Consider the following 18,247-nt stretch of genomic DNA (forward strand, 5'->3'; position numbering starts at 1 on the left):
ACCTGAATTAAAAGCTTTACCTACCTTAACTAAACTTAAAAATGAAGAAAATTCTGAATTCGTAAGATTTGAAAAATACTCAAGTGCATTAAAATTAAAAAGAATATTTGCGTTTGTATTAAGATTTATAAACACAAAAAACAAAAATAATAAATATACTGGACCTCTAAAAGAAGATGAACTAAATAAATCACTTACCTTATTGATAAAATCTGCACAATTGATTTCTTTTGAAACTGAGATAAACCTAATAAAAAATAAAAAATTACTTACCTCGTCAAATTTAGCTCAGCTTTCTCCATTTCTGGACGAAAAATCCATTTTGAGAGTAGGTGGTCGGCTCGACAATAGCTCTTTTAATTTTGAGAAAAAGCATCCTATACTGCTTGATGGAAAACATCACTTTACGAAACTATTGATGCGAGCGGACCACTTGCATTCTTTGCACGCTGGCCCTCAATTGCTCTTGGCTGGTTTTCGGGATCAGTTTTGGCCTCTCGGGGGGAGGACCCTCGCGCGTAAAATAGTACGTCAGTGTGTAATATGCACAAGATTTCGAGGCAAAACTATGGAGCCATTGATGGGCCAGTTGCCGTCTACCAGAGTCACACAGAATTACCCTTTCCAAATTTGTGGAACTGATTTTGGAGGGCCATTCCTTATTTCGTCTAAAATCGGCCGCGGGAATCGCATTTCAAAATGTTATTTATGTATTTTCGTTTGTTTTTGTACTAAGGCGGTTCATTTAGAGATTGTTAGTGATTTAAGTAGCAATGCCTTTATTTCCTGCCTCCGCAGATTTATTTCTCGTAGAGGAAAACCGAGTCAGATATTGTGCGATAATGCAACTAATTTTGTGGGTGCCAATAATGAATTAAAAAAAGCATTGCAGTCAAGCATTAATTCAATATATAATTTTACAGCAGAGGAAGGCATTAAGTTTATTTTTAATCCCCCTTATTCCCCTACTTTTGGCGGGCTATGGGAAGCAGGTATAAAAAGCGCAAAGTTTCACCTTAAAAGAGTTGTAGGTAATGCAAGTTTGACGTTCGAGGAGTTGAGTACGCTTTGTACACAAATAGAAGCTGTCCTCAACTCCCGACCCATAACTCCTCTATCTTGTAACCCCAATGACCTCTCTCCCCTTTCCCCAGGGCACTTCCTGATCGGCCGTCCACTGACATCATTGCCGTCGCCTCCTGCTGCTACAGAGAGAAAAATTAAAACCAGATACCAATTGATAGAATCCTTAAGAGAAAGTTTCTGGAAGAGGTGGCATAATGAATACCTATCAGAACTTCAGAAGAGAACGAAATGGCGCTCGCCTTCAGACCAAATAAAGGAAGGATCTATGGTCGTTTTCAAGGAGGATAACCTGCCGCCCATGAAATGGCGAATAGGAAGAGTGCACCGGTTATACCCTGGCAGAGATGGGATCTGCCGGGTTGCGGATTTTATAACAGTCAAGGGACTTCAAAGACGCGCATTAAATAAAGTGTGCCTCCTGCCACACGAAAATTCATTGGAAGAATCCTCGAGCCATGAAGACAACGCGGCTGTCTCTTCAGCTCCTTCCAACGGCCCCCCAGGATGTCTACGACGCTAAAGAGCTCAGGCGCGGGGCAGCGGGGAGGCGTGCGGCGAGTGGCGGCGCAAGCGACGGCGGCGGGGAGCGGGGTACCGCGGCTCGCCGCTCGAACGCGCGCGGCCGGCGCCCGGGACTCATCAAATCGCTAGCGTCGGCGACAGTCGTTTTCTTTGTTTATTTTAAATTATTAATACCTATGTACTTAAAGTTCGCATACAAGTTTTTCTGTATTATCATAACGAAGTAATACACCATCAACCTCGAAAATAGTTGTTTTCTTTGTCCAATCCGAGACAAACTACGTATCGCATTTATCAGAATCACGATCGGTTATAAAGATTATCCTAATGCTCGCCAATTATAAAAGATATTTACAGGAAATTACTTTGCCCTATGGAACCCCTGCTTCGTCAGGAAACTGTATTCCACTAGAAAACATAAGCATTCTAATGTGCTTTTCGTCTCTTAAATGCATTCCACCATTAACCTGTTGACCACCGAGCGCCCCGATCGGGGCGCGCTTCCCAATCGACTTTAACCCGAAATATAATATATTTAGAGTCTACTTTTGTTTGAACAAGTTTAGTCATAGACAAACATTGATAAATATGCCATCGAGTCAAACGAAAAAATACAGTGAACTATGGACGCTTCTATATTTTTTATCTACGTTTAGAGGCCTCTTTGTTTGAAGTGTCATTGTGCAACTCGTGCGTGTTTATTGGATTTTTGTAAGGTAAGTACTATAAAATATCGGATAACTGTTACTAAACTGTGTTATTGTGCATATATTGAAGCTCTGTAGATAATTGGTTGTAAAAAATACATTGTAATATCAGTGATTTTCAAGTTCAAAAGTGACTACCTATAGACGCATATTTCCGGAGAATTCATTGCGATTTAGGTTCGTGAATACTATAAAATTACTAAAACACTCAATTGAAACTAGTTTCCATTCAGATTTGACCTTTTTTCTAATCATTTTTATTAGAAATTTTGTAATAAAAATACGAGAATTTCTGTATTCGATGTATAAAAATAACGGTTTTCTTGATAAATTCCCAGCACGCCATTTTGATCCCTATTTGAATGAACGTACGGTAGTGAATGGCTTGCAACTTTTTTTTATGACGCATTTGAATAGTTACGGAAGGTGTCGATAGCTTTATCGATAGATCGACAGATGATTATGGTTGGATGTATATTTGTATATTATATTGATATGTATTTGTAAATATGAAAGTTTGTGTATTCGCAAGAATAAAGTAAATAAAATTTATTAGTTACGTCTTGATTTTTAACTACTTCAAAAAAGGGAGTTTGTTGATTTGATTGGTATGTATGTGATATTGTGAGAATTGCAGTTTTTGTGTATGTTTGTCTGTATCAGTTTCTAAGAGTGTATAGTTTCATAATTGTATGTATATTTTTAAAATTGTTTGTATGTTTGTCCGCTATCTGTAAAAAAAAATACGTATTGATGATTTTAAATTGGTTTAATTGTTATTAATTTATCCTTGTAGAATGTCGTGGAACGTAAATAAAGAAGCCCCAGCCGATTTTTTAAATCTGCTGTATGCCGATGAAGAGGAGGAGTATCTGAGTGACGTGGGCAACAGTGACGTGGAGGTAAAACACAATTTGCTTTGGAACTTGAATTATGCGTTTTGTTTTGGAACTTGTATTATGTGCGTATATAAGATATTTATGTTTAATTTTTTCGGTACTTGAAAAGGTATTTGTAAACTTGCTTGGGTGTGGGGTGGGCTGGGTGTGTTTTTTTTTTATGGAACACCAGTCATTTTGGGGAAAGGTTTTATAGATCTGATATCTGCATATTGTTTATATGGTTTAATGTTCTAATATTGGCTAATATTATTTCTTCTTCCTTTATTTTTTTTTATTACGATTGGGGTAGATAACATGTTGTATGTTTTAGGATGACGATGAAAGGAGTCCGCCGCCGACGCCAGATGCTCCTCCTTATTCGCCAATTACCTCGCCAGAAGGGAGCGACAGAGCGAGGTCGAGGTCCCCAATTTGGCATCAGCCATCTGAATCGTAAGTTGTATTTAAATTAATCTATACAGAATAAAATAGATTTCTCTGTCATAAAAGTTCGGCAATTTTTTTTTGTTTATGTTTTATGATGTCTTATGTCTTCTGTGTAAAATCAAATTCGGTTTGTCTTTTATTTGCCTAATAATGGCAATTTTTTTTGCAGAGCACCAAGAGTGGTGGCAATTTTCGATGAAGATGGCACGCCATTGGAGGCCGAACATATCGAAGAGGACACATTTTTAGCCACTGACGCCCACACTATTTTTGTTTCCCCAAATTTGTGATATTCGTCAAATTGTTTACATAAGTGGATAGCATAGGTCCTTGTTATTTGTATTATAACTGAGAATGCATTTATTTTTTGCAATCTAGTCCATAGAACACGTTTGCAAACTTTGGACATGTAAAACAGCTATACTTTCTTGGTACCTAATAATCATATCAATTTTTATAAGATAGGAAATATATCAATGAGTAAATTGTCGTTTTCAGAATGATAAAATATGACTTGAATGCGGAATAATTAATTTTTTTGTGAAAGGCAATTTCTGGTCGCCATTTTAGAAATTACGCATGCGCTGTCATCCAAATTTTGATAGTTTGACACCGGGATTCAGGGGTTAAGAAAAGATGACGACGACGACGAGAGTGAAAATATCACCGAAAATGAAGACAGAACATCTGGGCTATTAGACGTTTCGCAATTGTCTGAATACACACAACAAATTGTTGGATACGTAGCAGGTTTTGTTGTTAGAGGATTACGTAAACAGGTAAAATGTGTCGCTTGTGTTAAATGTCTCATGTCAAATGAAAAGTTGCAATACCATAAATTGGTTAGTATGCGAGAGAAGGTAGACTTATTTACGCCTCTTATGATGTATATTCTATATGTTAGACTGCTGAAAATGTTATTCGAAAGTTTATTAAGCAAGATTTCATAATGACGCTTATTAATTATCTAAAAATATCGACTGGTTATTTTTGGTTTACGAGCGATCAAGGCTCAAGCCTGTTCCCCGATCAGAGTCACGGTTCCTCCGCAGTTTACTCCGGACTATAAAGACGTATGGCCGTTTGCAGTGCCTGCGCACGCGCTATGGAGTCGCGCGAACAAGTTTGGAACAACGAAACTGAAATGCTCTTTTTAGAGCATTACAATTCTTCTTTTATACTGTGGGATGCAAAACACCCTCATCATAAGGAAAAAACAAGCATCATGATGCCTGGAGGCGGATTAGTACTCTAATGTATATAGAAATCAATCAATTGATAAAGAAAAAAAAACTTTACTATCCAGTTACCATAATTGGCTGAGTGAACGAGCAATATTGGCAGCAAAAAACAAAGATGTCGATGATCTCAATTCGACCATTCCGGATTTCTTTCCAGGAGAGTTGTTCACTTACAAATCAGTTGATACAGCTACAAACCAGGAAGACGTAGTAAACTATCCCACAGAAGTTTTAAATTCATTGGAATTGCCAGGACTACCACCACATAAATTGCAATTAAAAGTAGGATCAGTTGTCATCATGCTGCATAACATAAATCAGCCTCGACTTTGCAATGGGACGAGACTGGCTGTGAAGAAGCTAATGAACAACGTCATGGAAGCCAAGATCATCAAGGGAAAATATAAAGGAGAAGATGTCTTAATCCCGCGTATACCGATGATTTAGTTAAAAAGAATTCATTGGATTGTATATCATGTTGTTGGTACATCTTCCCAGGGTTACGAAGCATTGGCACGGTTGTATAGGAACACCTTTAGTAAAGGAAACAATGGCAGTCGCAGTCAACAAGTTTGAGAAAATCAGGCGATTCATTCATTTCAATGATTACACAAAAAAATGTTCCACGTGAGAACCCTGATCATGACCGAATATTCAAGATTAGACCAATCGTCAAAAGACTAAATGAGACCTGCCAGAGCATCCCTCTGAACAATACATATGTGTAGACGAGTAGATTTGTAATAAGTTGATACTTGAAAAGTAACTTTTTGACTTTTAGGTATATTTTTTCCGTAATTTCTCACTGATAAAGGTTTAGCTTAAAAATTTATTTGAGCCCATTTCTTGAAATCTATAATGTCTTCTGTATTGACTCTTTCAACGTTATATTTCTCCGTGTTGCTGGATTGTACTATTAGATCAAAATATTGTTGGTGGGTGAAAACACGCGGACTTCGCGTCTAATCTTCTTAATACTATTATAAAGGCGAAAGTTTGTATGGATGTATGGATGTTTGTTACTCTTTCACGTAAAAACTACTGAACCGATTACAATGAAATTTAGCACACATATAGAGGGTAACTTGGATTAACACATAGGATAGTTTTATCCCGGAAATCTCACGGGCACGGGAACTATGCGGGTTTTCCTTTGAAAACGCGGGCGAAGCTGCGGGCGGGAATCTAGTTTTGAATTAATGAATGAAAAATTCTTTATTGCACACAAAAATACAGGATTACAAAATAATTTTCCTATTGACAATTGCAAAATTTCTGTCGCAATCATTAAAAGAGTGACCTCGTACTGGAAAATATATATGGATCATCATATTTTGTTTTATTATTCTTGTTTTGTCCTGGGTCACTGTTTTTTCCTTCTTTTTACGTCTATAATATGCACTTGAATATTTGCGCCATTTTTCTCTCTATTTTTCCTGTTCATCCATGCCAAGAACACGCTTATTTCTCTCTTTCTTTAGACAATTTTCTTTGTCCTTTATTTAACTTTTGGTCTTGTTTTATTTTAGCGTAGCGTAATTTACTTGCTTTTCGTTTAGCTTCTAAAATGATCCTAATGTAATGTTCGTAGTACTGCAGTCTCGAATACACGGTTGTATATAAGTTGTATTCGAGACTGCAGTACTACGAACATTACATTAGGATCATTTTAGAAGCTAAACGAAAAGCAAGTAAATTACGCTACGATAAAATAAAACAAATATAGACAGAGAGAGGCGTTCTCTGGCTGCGCGCGCGAACATGATGGGAAGAAAGTTTAATAAGTGCGAAAGAAATGCAAAAATATTACTGTTCAAAGCTTATTGCACCGCTCTATATACTCCACAACTGTGGACAAGGTATAAAAAAGAAAATTATCGAATTTTTAGGGTACAATACAATGATTCGTTCCGAATTTTATTCAAACTACCGCGTTGGTGTAGCACGTCTATCTTAAGTTTGTACAGACCACACAAGACATTTTAGAAACTAAACGAAAAGCAAGTAAATTACGCTACGCTAAAATAAAACAAGACCAAAAGTTAAATAAATAAAAAATCTATTAGCAGCGAAAAACCAAAATGGGGATATGCTACTGCAAAACTGAAGATAAAGAGCTCATAATTGCGCAGACCTCGTCAGGTGGTACCAACGGAGCGAGCCTCTCTGAGAGTGAAAATCATGTCCGAATAAACAATATCCTGCTTTCTGTGATCTTGGTGATCATCGCTCTAATTATTTTCACTCTGGTATGTTTGAAGATTAAACAAAGACATAAAAAGTGGATTGGAGACAGGGTGAATTCGGAGATGGTGCCAAGAATGCGACTACGGATGTCAGGCAGGAGCGATCCTGAACGTGAAGAAGCAGCTGTTTAAAGTGTATCCTCCCCCCAAATAAAATAAAAATATAATGCAGTAAAATATGGTTCGGTTTGAATTGTGGTGTGAAGAAGAGGTTTAACCGTTTAAGTGTAAAAAATAGTGCGGTCAAAAGTAAAATATGTATAATAAATTTTAAAACAAACTTACGAACTTCGGACCTATAAAATATATTTTAAATAAATTATGATAATATATTATGATATTACATATGTAATTTGTAAAATTGTAAATCTGACATGATTAAAAAGAGCAACAATGGAGTTTCTTGCCGATTCTTCTCCGTAGATACTGCTTTCCAAATCGGTGGTAAATGTTAAAAATATGTACTTAATGACGTTTCAAAAGTGCTTCTAGAAGAAGTCTAATTGTAAATAAATAAATGTTTGAGTTTGAGTGTCTAAAAATACAATTAACAGTTTGTGGAAGTCCGGTCGACATGCGATGCGCTATGAGAGCGCATGAAGAGTCAGCAGAATGTTATCGTAGCGTATGTAACTGTGCTTCGAATAAAATATAATTAATTTTAATTGAATAAAATATTATGCTATTTGGTTTGTATTGAGTGTACTTTGTTTATATCTTTAATTTTTAAGGTAAGATTTTAGTTTGTTATGGTCGATTTAATACTTAAAAATTATGATAAATTAAAATGAAATTGGGCAGGGCATATTAGTCGCATGCAGGACGAACTGTGTGCCAAGATAACGACATCGTGGAGCCCAGACACAGCTAGAAGGCGTCGCGTCAGGCCGAAGAAAAGACGTCGGGATGAACTGGACCAATTTAATAGAAGCTGGTCTACAATAGCACAAGATCGTGATTCATGGAAGTGCTTTGGGGAGGCCTTTGCATTGGGACACAATACGCTAATACAATACAATACAAAATAAATGAGGCGATATCTTATACAGAAAGGGCAAAGTAGATATAAATGTTCTGTTACGCCTCAGAAGTTGCATTAGGCTGAAGAATTGTTAAAAGATTGTGAATTAATATTTTCTAATTTAAGTTTTAGCAAGGGTGAACCGAAATATCTAGAGAGAATATCTATCTACTCACCCGTCATCACAGGGTGTTCGCGCCACCTCTGGATTATAGTCCAGAGACATTTTGTGCTTTTATTTTTTAAATACAATAAAAAAATTTTAAAATACAAAAAAAAATACAATATAAAAGAATACTTTAAACAAGATAAAAAATACTGGTATAAATTACGATAAAATGACTAAATAAGTACAATAATTGCTTAAAAATACGATAAAACCGAAATATCTAGAGAGAATATCTATCTACTCAGAAGGATGATGTTTGTGATCACTATGGAAAATTATTATTAGCTTCCAAAATGAAGAAATATTTTTCTGATATCGAGCAGCAGGAAGTCATGTTTGAATTGGATGAATTGTTGACAAAAAGAATTAGACACCGCCTCGAACAACGTCTCACTTCATCATTTAGCTTGATGAGCTCTAGTGGTTCTTTTTATAGTACATCACCGGCCGAAATGCATCGTCCTTCCTCTCAAACTTTTTATGTACTTCCGGATTCACCTGTGCAAATACCACAGAGGCCATATTCGTCTCATAGTTATCCAATGTCACATAATATGCCAGAGCAAAATAATATATTTACTCAAAACATGATATCCTCCTCACCACAACAGAAACAGCAACAACAATCAACATTTGACCAACCAACCAAGTCCAAATTTTATCTGATGAAGTCATTGATGCGACACAACTCAATCCAATTTTGCGTGAAGCATTTTTTAGAGCCGTTGGTTATAAACCATAATTTTTTTAAGTATATGCTGCTATCATAAGATTTCTTAACATTTTTTCATAAACAATTTTTGTGTAATTAAAAATCAATAAAAATTTGTGAATGTTTCATTTAATTACCATAACAGTATCCTTCAAAACATCAATGAGGGTTCTTGAAGGGACTAAGAAGTTCGTAAAAAGACGATTTATTAAAAAAAAAAAAACAAAACACGGTGCAAAAATGGAGAAGTTACAGACTTTTGAAATGATTCTTCTATCCTTGTCACGCAATACGATCATTGTACTGAATGGTGCAAAGTTACTATGGCGTTCCAGCGTTGTGACGTCAGATGGTATTATTGCTGTCTTCATTTATAGAGCAATTAAAGAATTAAAAACTATAAGCGAGCAAGCCAAAGTCCAAACTGAAGATGAGATTGATTTGTTTTGCAAAAGTTTGGCAGTACAACTCAAGAAAATGCCCTTGAACAGGGCTTTGATATGTCAGGAAAAACTTCAATTTGTGATGACTCAGGAACGGTTAACACAGATGCCACAATCATTTCCTGAAGTAATTTACTCGGACTACAGCACTCCATCCCCATTTCCTATCAACCAGTCGACTCTATACCAAAATACAACACCGGAGTATAATTATTTGTTTAATTGAAAAGAAAATAGATATATGTAACAAAGGAAACAGTGTAAGTGTAATATATGATAAAAAAGTGCTAGAATTTCTTGAAAATGTTGAGTGGACTGATCTATTGTACTGTAAGTGTCCGTTAATCTTATATGATAAATTGTATACTACATTTAATATGGCCTATGACCAAGCACATATGTTCATAAATCTTAATAAAAAGAGAAAATGTAAGCCTTGGATAACAAAAAAATTAAAAAATATGATTAATACTAGGGATAAATTGTTTAAATACTCGAAAGGCAGACCAAAGGATTTGAACTTACGTTTACAATATAATAAGTATAGGAATAGAGTGAATAAGCATATTAATAAGGCAAAAAATAGTTATATATATTATATACATATATGGACAGGTCAAAATAAAAAAAGTATAGATGAAATTATTATAAAATATTTAGGTAAATCGGATACTACAGTAAACATTTGTGATAAATTTTCACTTATAAATTATAATATACCACAAGAGCTTCAAAATTATCGGGTATTTTCCGATAGGTTCGTTGCAAACAAATGAAGGAGTCAAGTTTTTCCTGAAAAACTTGACGACTTTATTTGTTTGCAGGGAACCTTGAGGGAAATGCCAGATAATTTTGAAGCTCGTGTGGTATTGGGGAGATTATTTTTCCGTCCCAAATGTCGGCCAATAATTTCACAATTGAATTGAACCTGTCAGTTTGACGTCAACGACCAGAGAAAATTTTCAAAAAATTATCAGTATAATACCATGTAGGTTGTACCACGTGACGTCGAATGGTGCAATTCTATTGGTCGATATTTGGGTCGGAAAAATAATCTCACACATTTACAAAAGAGATCTCAAATATTAAACACAACTGTGATTATAAATTCCTTGATCGATATACTTACATTAAAGATAGTTTAGTGTCACTAAGGTTTCAAAATAGACTACAGGCCCGTGTTGAAAAAATTATGGGTCATTTGACCCACCAGGTGACCTATCTAGAACGATATAAGAGCATAAAATAATAAAATTCAGCACTATGACGTCACTTGTAAGCTGTCCACCTGAGTGCAGATGAGAATTCGAAGGTTCAGGTAGAGATTTTCTCCCCTTGTCTCCATGATTTTTGTACGGCGTTGCGGAATAATTGATTAAAAGTAGTATAGAAATAGTATGACACAGATGCCGTACAAAATCAAATGACCAAATTTACTCCGGCAACTGTCGAAAAATAAAAATAAATTCCGACTTTGTACCCCCATTTTTGTACGGCATCTGTGTCATACTATTTCTATACTGCTTTTAAGCTATTATTCCGCAACGCCGTACAAAAATCATGGAGACAAGGGGAGAAAATCTCTACCTGAACCTTCGAATTCTCATCTGCACTCAGGTGGACAGCTTACAAGTGACGTCATAGAGCTGAATCTTATTATTTTATGCTCTTATATCATTCTAGATAGGTCACCTGGTGGGTCAAATGACCCATAATTTTTTCAACATGGGCCTGTAGTCTAAAAAGCATCATCCAAGGATGTTGAAAAAATAATTAATAATTTAAGTTCTAATAAATCGCCTGGTATAGATAAAATAAGGGTAAAAGAGATAAAAATGTTAAAAAGTACACTGAGTCCCATTTTGGCATTGTTTATAAATTTATGTGTGGACAAAGGGCTGTATCCTGATATGTTAAAATCCGCTATAATCAGACCTATTTTCAAACTTATTTTATGTGCTCCCTGCACATACAGATTACACAAATTATAGACCCATAGCAATACTGTCGGTTATAAATAAAATTGTAGAAAAATATATTGTCGGACAGATTAGTAGTTTTTTAGAAAAACTACTTTTATTTTACTATGCATTGACTGACTCACTGCTTTCTTATGGATTGGCTATGGGCGCACTTTTAAGACTTACCTTGATAAAATAAAAGCGCTTCAATTAAAATTTATTAAAATATTAGCACATGAAAAAGTAAAAATCCGCTGTAAAAAAAATAATGATTATAACTATTTGTTTGTAGAGTGCAAGATGCTGCCTGTTCATGAGAAGGTAAATATGTTAATTGCAATGGAACAATTTCATAATGATGAATTTAAAATCTGTATTAATAAAACAATGTCTTATAACTTTTTTGATGTATTTGACACATTTTATTTTATGTGCTTTATGTGTTTTTATTAATTTGTATTTTATGTGTTTTGGCCATGTTTTAATTGAATTTTATATATTTTTTTATTTCATGGATGTTTAAAATTTCAAAATTTTAATCATGTTATCATTGTAGTATTAATTTTATGTATTCTTGATAATTAAAATAAAAAATTTTTAATTATGTGATGAATTTTATGTTTTTTCGTCAATGGATGATAAATTTGATTATGTATTTTTAGACTTTTAAAACTGAAAAATTTTAAGACATTTTTTTTATAATTGTTGTATACGCCTGCTTTATGGCCAATTCAGTTTATGAAATAATTATTAATGTATTTCTGTAAATTGTATTAATTGAGTCATTATTGGTGTGTCTAATAAATAAATAAATAAATAAATAAAACTTAAGAACTAAAAATGTATTAGAAGTGCCACATTATTGCAACTACTATGGACAGAGACATAGAAAGTACTTAGTGCCAAAACTGTTTAATAGAATCCCAATGAAAATTAAGGAGAGTGGTAAGAAGGATGGCATTATTAGGAAGGAATTAAGAATATATTTTTAAATGCATTTGAGAGTGAGTTGATGTGTTGATGATCTGTGGCCGTTGAAATGTAACATTGTTAGTTAGAATATCAAAGTGTTAAATTAAATTGTAGTGTAAATTTCTTGTATTTATAAGTAAAATGGAAGTACATTTGTAAAATGGAGCTACATCTGCCAACAAACTGTTTTACAGTTTGGCAGAGTATTGTGATAATATGTATGTATATGTTTTTGGTTCTGAAATGAAAAATAAAATAAATAAAAAAGTTTTTAAGACGCTTGTTAAATGTAAGTGTCCTGAATGCGTTCATACTACTCTGCACACAGCGACCTCTTACCCACCGAAGGTTCCGTGATACTTTGATAAGGGAATTGGTCGCAAAACACAAGCCACCTTCACCCTCGGCAGGTACAACTCGACCAGTGGGACATTTTCCGGCTCAGTATGACTTTCTGGCCGGAAAACAACACGAACGCCAGCGCAGATTTTGCGTTGTATGTAAAATACGTACAACTGCATATTGCAGGCAGTGCAACGTTCCACTGTGCGTGTTCACCTGCTTTGAGCCACATCACTCTTAACAGTTACACATCACACAAACACGTTAATTCCGAGTCACCAATATGGCGCATGACCAGAAACCCATTTGTTGTCGAGGTCTCAGATTTGCCTGAAGATGTTCAGGAAGAATTTCTAGAAATGAAGGCTGACTCGACCATGAAAGATGACTTCCATCTCTTGACATAAGAGAAATTTGGGTCAAACGATTTCTTGTTAATCCCAAAATTGCTTCACTTGCTTTAAGAATAATTATTCCATTTTCGACCACATTTGATTTTAATAAAAACTAAACAGCGAAATCGTCTTGCCGTCGATAGCTATTTAACCATTGCTCTAGCAAAGACCCAGAATCGACATACTGGTACAGAAGATGCAAGCTAAAGTATCTCATTAGTATTTAATAATTAAAATAAACGGTTAATGGTTTTCAAGTGTAGATACATATATCTTCTCTTATTAGATCCGTAAAACATAAATATCTACAAATATCTGTATGGAACTCTTTGTTTTTAATTTTAATTCAAATAAATGATATAGTTGTAAAGAAAATTGTGTGTTTTTAATGTTTTTAAACTTAAGGGGGCATGAGAATATTATTTTTGAATTGGGGAGGCTCAGTGAAATAAAGGTTGGGAAACCCTGGTGTAGGGGTTGTTGTGTTATGGCTGTTTATGATCATTACATCTGTGATGAATGTGAACTCTGTGCCCATGCCACATAAATAAATTTATTGTAATCATTTTGCACTCTCCGTTCAAGCTTTGAATTGTTAACAATTGTTAATCCCGGAAAACCTAATAGGAGAATAAAATAATATCTGCTTTGAAAAAAATAAGGTATTGTAGAGTATTTGCATTATACATTATCTGTGGATCATAATATGTATTTGTAAAATAAATGTCAGTCTTGATTCTATCCTGTGTACGTTATTTATTCCCGTATTGATTCCTCAATTCAATCTTATAAATGCAACATATTTGGCGACGAGGATGGCGAACGACGTTCCTACAACCAATTTGAACATTAATAACTCAGGCCCCGGAACCACAAACACAATAGAAAATCTATTGTGTCTGGGACCGATCGGGCCGCTTGGGGCTCAATGGGTTAAAGAATTTAACAGTACAACTTGTAAGTGGAGTAATTACGTGAGCCAGTTGGAAGCGTGGTTTGACATACATAACCTAAACGCTGCACGTACTAAATATTTGATTGCCGTCGTGGGTGCGGAAACTTTGGATTTATTTATCGATTTATGTTACCCTAATAAACCCGAGGACCTAAATTTCGATGAAATCGTGACGAAAGTGCGCAACCACCTAATTCCGAAAAAATGTGAGATTGCCGAACGGATGTGTTTTCGCGCTTGCAATTTACATACCTACTAAGTATATACTGTTGGTTGTTATTTTATCATTGTTCTACTCTTGTTATTATTTTAGATTTAGCAATTTATAATACTATCAATTTTGAATTCAAGTACCTTTGTGCTTATATTTCAGATGCCGTATAAAGTGGAAACCATCGAAAGAGGCAAGCAATTATGTTCTAAACTTTTTGCGCCTTATGATTTTTTAAAACAATATTTCATGTTTAGCATGTTTGCTACCATTTTTGTAAGGTCACTATTAAAGACGTGTCGACCTAACCTGTGTTATTCATTTAAAATTACCAAACTATACCTAAATACTCCTCCAAACCCGCTACAAATTATTATTGGCTGTGCCGGATGGTTGGGAGACTGATAACGTTTTACTATGGCCAAGAAAAAAAGACTAAAACGCTGATGAAAAACGAACAGTCAATCCCAGCAGATGACTGGATAAGTACGCCTTGTGTGGTAAAAAGGCGTGGCTTAACATACAGCCAAGCACATCAGGAAATTATCGCAATGGAACATAAAAGCCATACAGAAGATCAAGACAGTCAATCACAACAAAAATCGACAGCGAAAAATTACAGTTTTCCACATTTAGATTTAAATTTTTCGATTGAAGCCATAAGAATGTCTCGTTGCGGCGTTCGTACGAGTGGTCGCGTCTAGTTTTCTTTGCGGGATATTCTTTTGTTTTTGCTTGTTTATAAACTCGGACGCACTCGAGTGTGACGGTCGAATATGAATAATACGATGCAGGAAAGTGTGGAATGTATTGATGTGGAACAAAACAGAAACAGGACTAGGACAGTTGAGGGGAGTGATACTTCGGAGGAGCGATGGAATGTGGTCTCGAGATCTCGGAAGGCGGTACGGAGGTTGAGCGGAACTTCAGAGGAAAGTGTGGATGTGTGCGTAACTAGCACTAAGCAACTTCCTAAACAATTAACACTAGCGAAATTATTTAAAGATAATAATATAAAGGGAGTTAAGCGAGTCAAATATACGCATAGTTATAAAATGATTTACCTTTGACGAGAACATTAACGCTCAATCTCTAACTCTTTGTCATTGTCACAAATTTTTGTTGCAATTTGTATCTCTATCTATTTGTATTTTCGTAACGATCCTTTAAGTATTTGATACAAATATGGATGCAGAAAAAGAAGTAATTAACAAAAACAGCCGTGGAGAAAACTGGATCCAAGGAGAAAAGGTAAAACAAGTTATTATTACCATCTTGAAATAAACTACCACGCCGCCATACCATGTTTTTTAATGTTAGTTTTATCTATTTCACAGGACCTGTTTCTAGAAATAATACGCAAATCATCATCTATCATAGGAAACAAGCAAACGGATACAAATACGAACAAAAAGAAAAATGCAGAATGGATAAAAATTCAAATCAAGTATCAAGTCTACTGTATAGCTACTACCTACCTACAGCTAGTAGTATACGTTTTATTTTTATTTCGGGATTTGTTTCATTTACTTATTACAACAGAGATACATTAGATTACAACAGAATAAGAGAATTAACTGGGAGGTCACAAGACATCGCTCAGCTAAAAGGGTTCTGGAAGTGAACTAAGTTGACAGCGAAGAAGAACGTGTCGGAGCACAAGAGGGCTGTACGATCACTGGTGGGGGACTTCGGAAACCCGGAACCCCGTCTCCGTCTCAAGAGGATCTAATAATAATGCAAATAAGCCCGACAGACTTTGTGAATGAGTCAAACAAATTTGATAGTGATGGAATTTCTCAAAATTCAGTAAGTTTATTGTGCTTCATTGTTTTTTAAAAATAACAAATAGGTACCTACTTTATTTTTTATATGAGTAAAAAGCATAGTAAACAATTAAAACCAATGTATAAATTTTATTTTACAGGCTCCCATAGAGATTATTAAGTTTTGTTTACCTAGAAACAATCATCTTAGAAATCTGTGGATGCCTTTCCTCGTGACTTCTTGGACTCTCTGAAGGGCAGTTGTTAATGAAACGGGTTTGTCATAAACATTTTGATAAAACCCAGTTTGATGAAGAAGGCAAAAGAATTCGCTTTTCTTACCCTTGTCTCTTCACTGAAAACGAAATTGCTCATGGTGAACCACTTATTAAAGGAGGTAAGTTCACACTGTACAGGTACACTATCATATAGGTTGTCAGCAATGATTAAATAATTTCTTTTGGTTATCATTATCAGTCAGACATCAGTCGTAGAAATAAATTGTGGGTCATGTTAGGGACAGAGGGTGTAACAGAAAGGTGTGGACCAATGCTGGTGTACATTACTTTTGCTTATAATGACAGTTCCACAAAGACATATTTTTCTTAACAAGCTATAGATTCAGGAGTTTATTGTTGAAGGAATTCAATGAATGAGTGGATAATGTTAGCACTTTTGGCTCGTAAATAAGAGCCATTTATTGTGTATATCACTAGATGTAGATTCATATAATACTTGAAGTACCTAAAATAAACCTAAAATAATAACAACATAGACAACATGAAGTTATTGTAGTTATTTTGTCGGATAACAATAAATCAAAATAATCAAGTCCTTAGTGCAAGAACTGCTGCCATGTTAAAATACACGGATGCACTAAGTAACTAAATGTTTGGCATATCATACATTAAAACATTACATTAGTGTAATCTTTAGCACATGTTAATAAGTATATTTGGGGACATATTAATTAATCATTAAATACTCCATTTTGTCTTCTCCACTAAATAAATTTCTTACAAAGCACATTCCGCAGATTTATTTCTTACTTCCTGTTTTATATTTTCAGATGTTCGTGGTGGGGTGGAAAACCCAACAATGAAAACCACAGCCGAGGTGGTAGAGTTTTTCGACAACCTGTTCGACAGTGTGAATGGGTACCCCGGTGGATCAGTACGTGGCTAATTGAGACGCGCTGTTAAGCCACACAGTGAACATAAAATTTTTTGGACAGACGCCATTAAAAAAAAATAAAAAATATCGAATACAAAGATTGTACAAGTAAACTCGCAATCCATGCAGGAAAACCACGCCTTGTAAGAGTGCCGTGCCTAGAAGGTTGGATAGTTACTTTGGAAAGATAGTCTGGACTATTTCTACAAGCGGAATATAAATCAACACCCTCTTGAAAACTTTTTTGGGAGGATCAGAGCAATTAACTATAGAAATGTGGACCCGGATCCAAATACATTTATTCATGCTTTCAAGTCTCTGCTCTTGTCAAATGTTTTAAGTTCTTAATCAAAATTTTCAAATTGCGAAGAGGACAATGGGGAGACATTGCTACCCCTGAATTTTCTATTTCAAGAAAAGTTTTCAAATAAAGAAAATATTCCAACATTAAATGTCAGTCTCCCATCGTCCTCATCACAATAGAAAGAGACATTAAGAGAGCAAGTGATTTCAGAAAGGATCCGGGTTCACTGTTCTGCCTATACTGCATGTTCTGCATGCTTCTGGGTTTATTTGTAGAAAACTTTCAATGGTGTAAAATGCAAAAATTACTTAAATACACTTACCAGTCCAGACCACAGTAACATTCATGATCATATTAAACTGAGAGAATATAAGCTTTTAAAGAACTCCAACATCAAAATTTGTTATATTGTACTGGGATGGTGCTCAGATTATTCATGATTATTTAAATATGTATTGTCATACCTCAGGCGTTGGTCATAATTTGCGTCACCACATGGAAACAATATTAAGTTATACTTGGCTGGGATGCGAGAAACATAGACATATTGTAAAATCTTTGTTTTTCAAATTTTTAATAAGGCTCCAGGTGCACAATTGATGCAACATTATTAACAACATCCCGTCAAATAAGTTTAAATTTCTGTTAAAGCTAAGTACATCTCCTAATTGCCAAGAATGTGATGTCATTGAT

General features: G+C 35.0%; 1 protein-coding gene and 1 long non-coding RNA gene across 3 annotated transcripts; both read left to right on the plus strand.

The window, feature by feature from the left end:
• The first annotated feature begins 1,903 nt into the window (after nt 1-1,903).
• Nucleotides 1,904-4,650, plus strand: LOC149476004 (uncharacterized). The gene is made up of 3 exons (XM_089713110.1): nt 1,904-3,217; nt 3,528-3,649; nt 3,813-4,650. Exons 1-3 carry the CDS (start codon nt 3,113-3,115, stop codon nt 3,931-3,933), a joined length of 348 nt encoding a protein of 115 aa, XP_089569236.1. The 5' UTR covers nt 1,904-3,112; the 3' UTR covers nt 3,934-4,650.
• Nucleotides 4,651-13,710: 9,060 nt separating this feature from the next.
• LOC149476005 (uncharacterized) lies at nt 13,711-17,945 on the plus strand. Of its 2 annotated transcripts, none has more exons than XR_016317999.1 (4): nt 13,711-16,120; nt 16,239-16,474; nt 17,147-17,707; nt 17,919-17,945. It is a non-coding gene; the product is annotated as an uncharacterized LOC149476005 (long non-coding RNA). The 2 variants fall into 2 exon arrangements; XR_016318000.1 differs by having other exon boundaries at nt 13,711-15,562; nt 15,649-16,120; nt 16,239-17,707.
• The last annotated feature ends 302 nt before the right edge of the window (nt 17,946-18,247 follow it).

This window comes from Colias philodice, chromosome 29 (genome assembly GCF_061535455.1).
Source record: "Colias philodice isolate Cphi_HAF_F1 chromosome 29, ilColPhil1 Martin Lab GWU primary, whole genome shotgun sequence".
Taxonomy (NCBI): Eukaryota; Metazoa; Arthropoda; class Insecta; order Lepidoptera; family Pieridae; genus Colias; species Colias philodice.

Excerpts from the sequence above, each read along its gene's own strand:
- LOC149476004 (XM_089713110.1), top strand. The coding sequence starts at position 3,113 with ATGTCGTGGAACGTAAATAAAGAAGCCCCAGCCGATTTTTTAAATCTG. Across the intron at positions 3,218-3,527 it reads TGGGCAACAGTGACGTGGAG|GATGACGATGAAAGGAGTCC; the intron begins GTAAAACACAAT and ends TGTATGTTTTAG. Across the intron at positions 3,650-3,812 it reads TGGCATCAGCCATCTGAATC|AGCACCAAGAGTGGTGGCAA; the intron begins GTAAGTTGTATT and ends TTTTTTTTGCAG.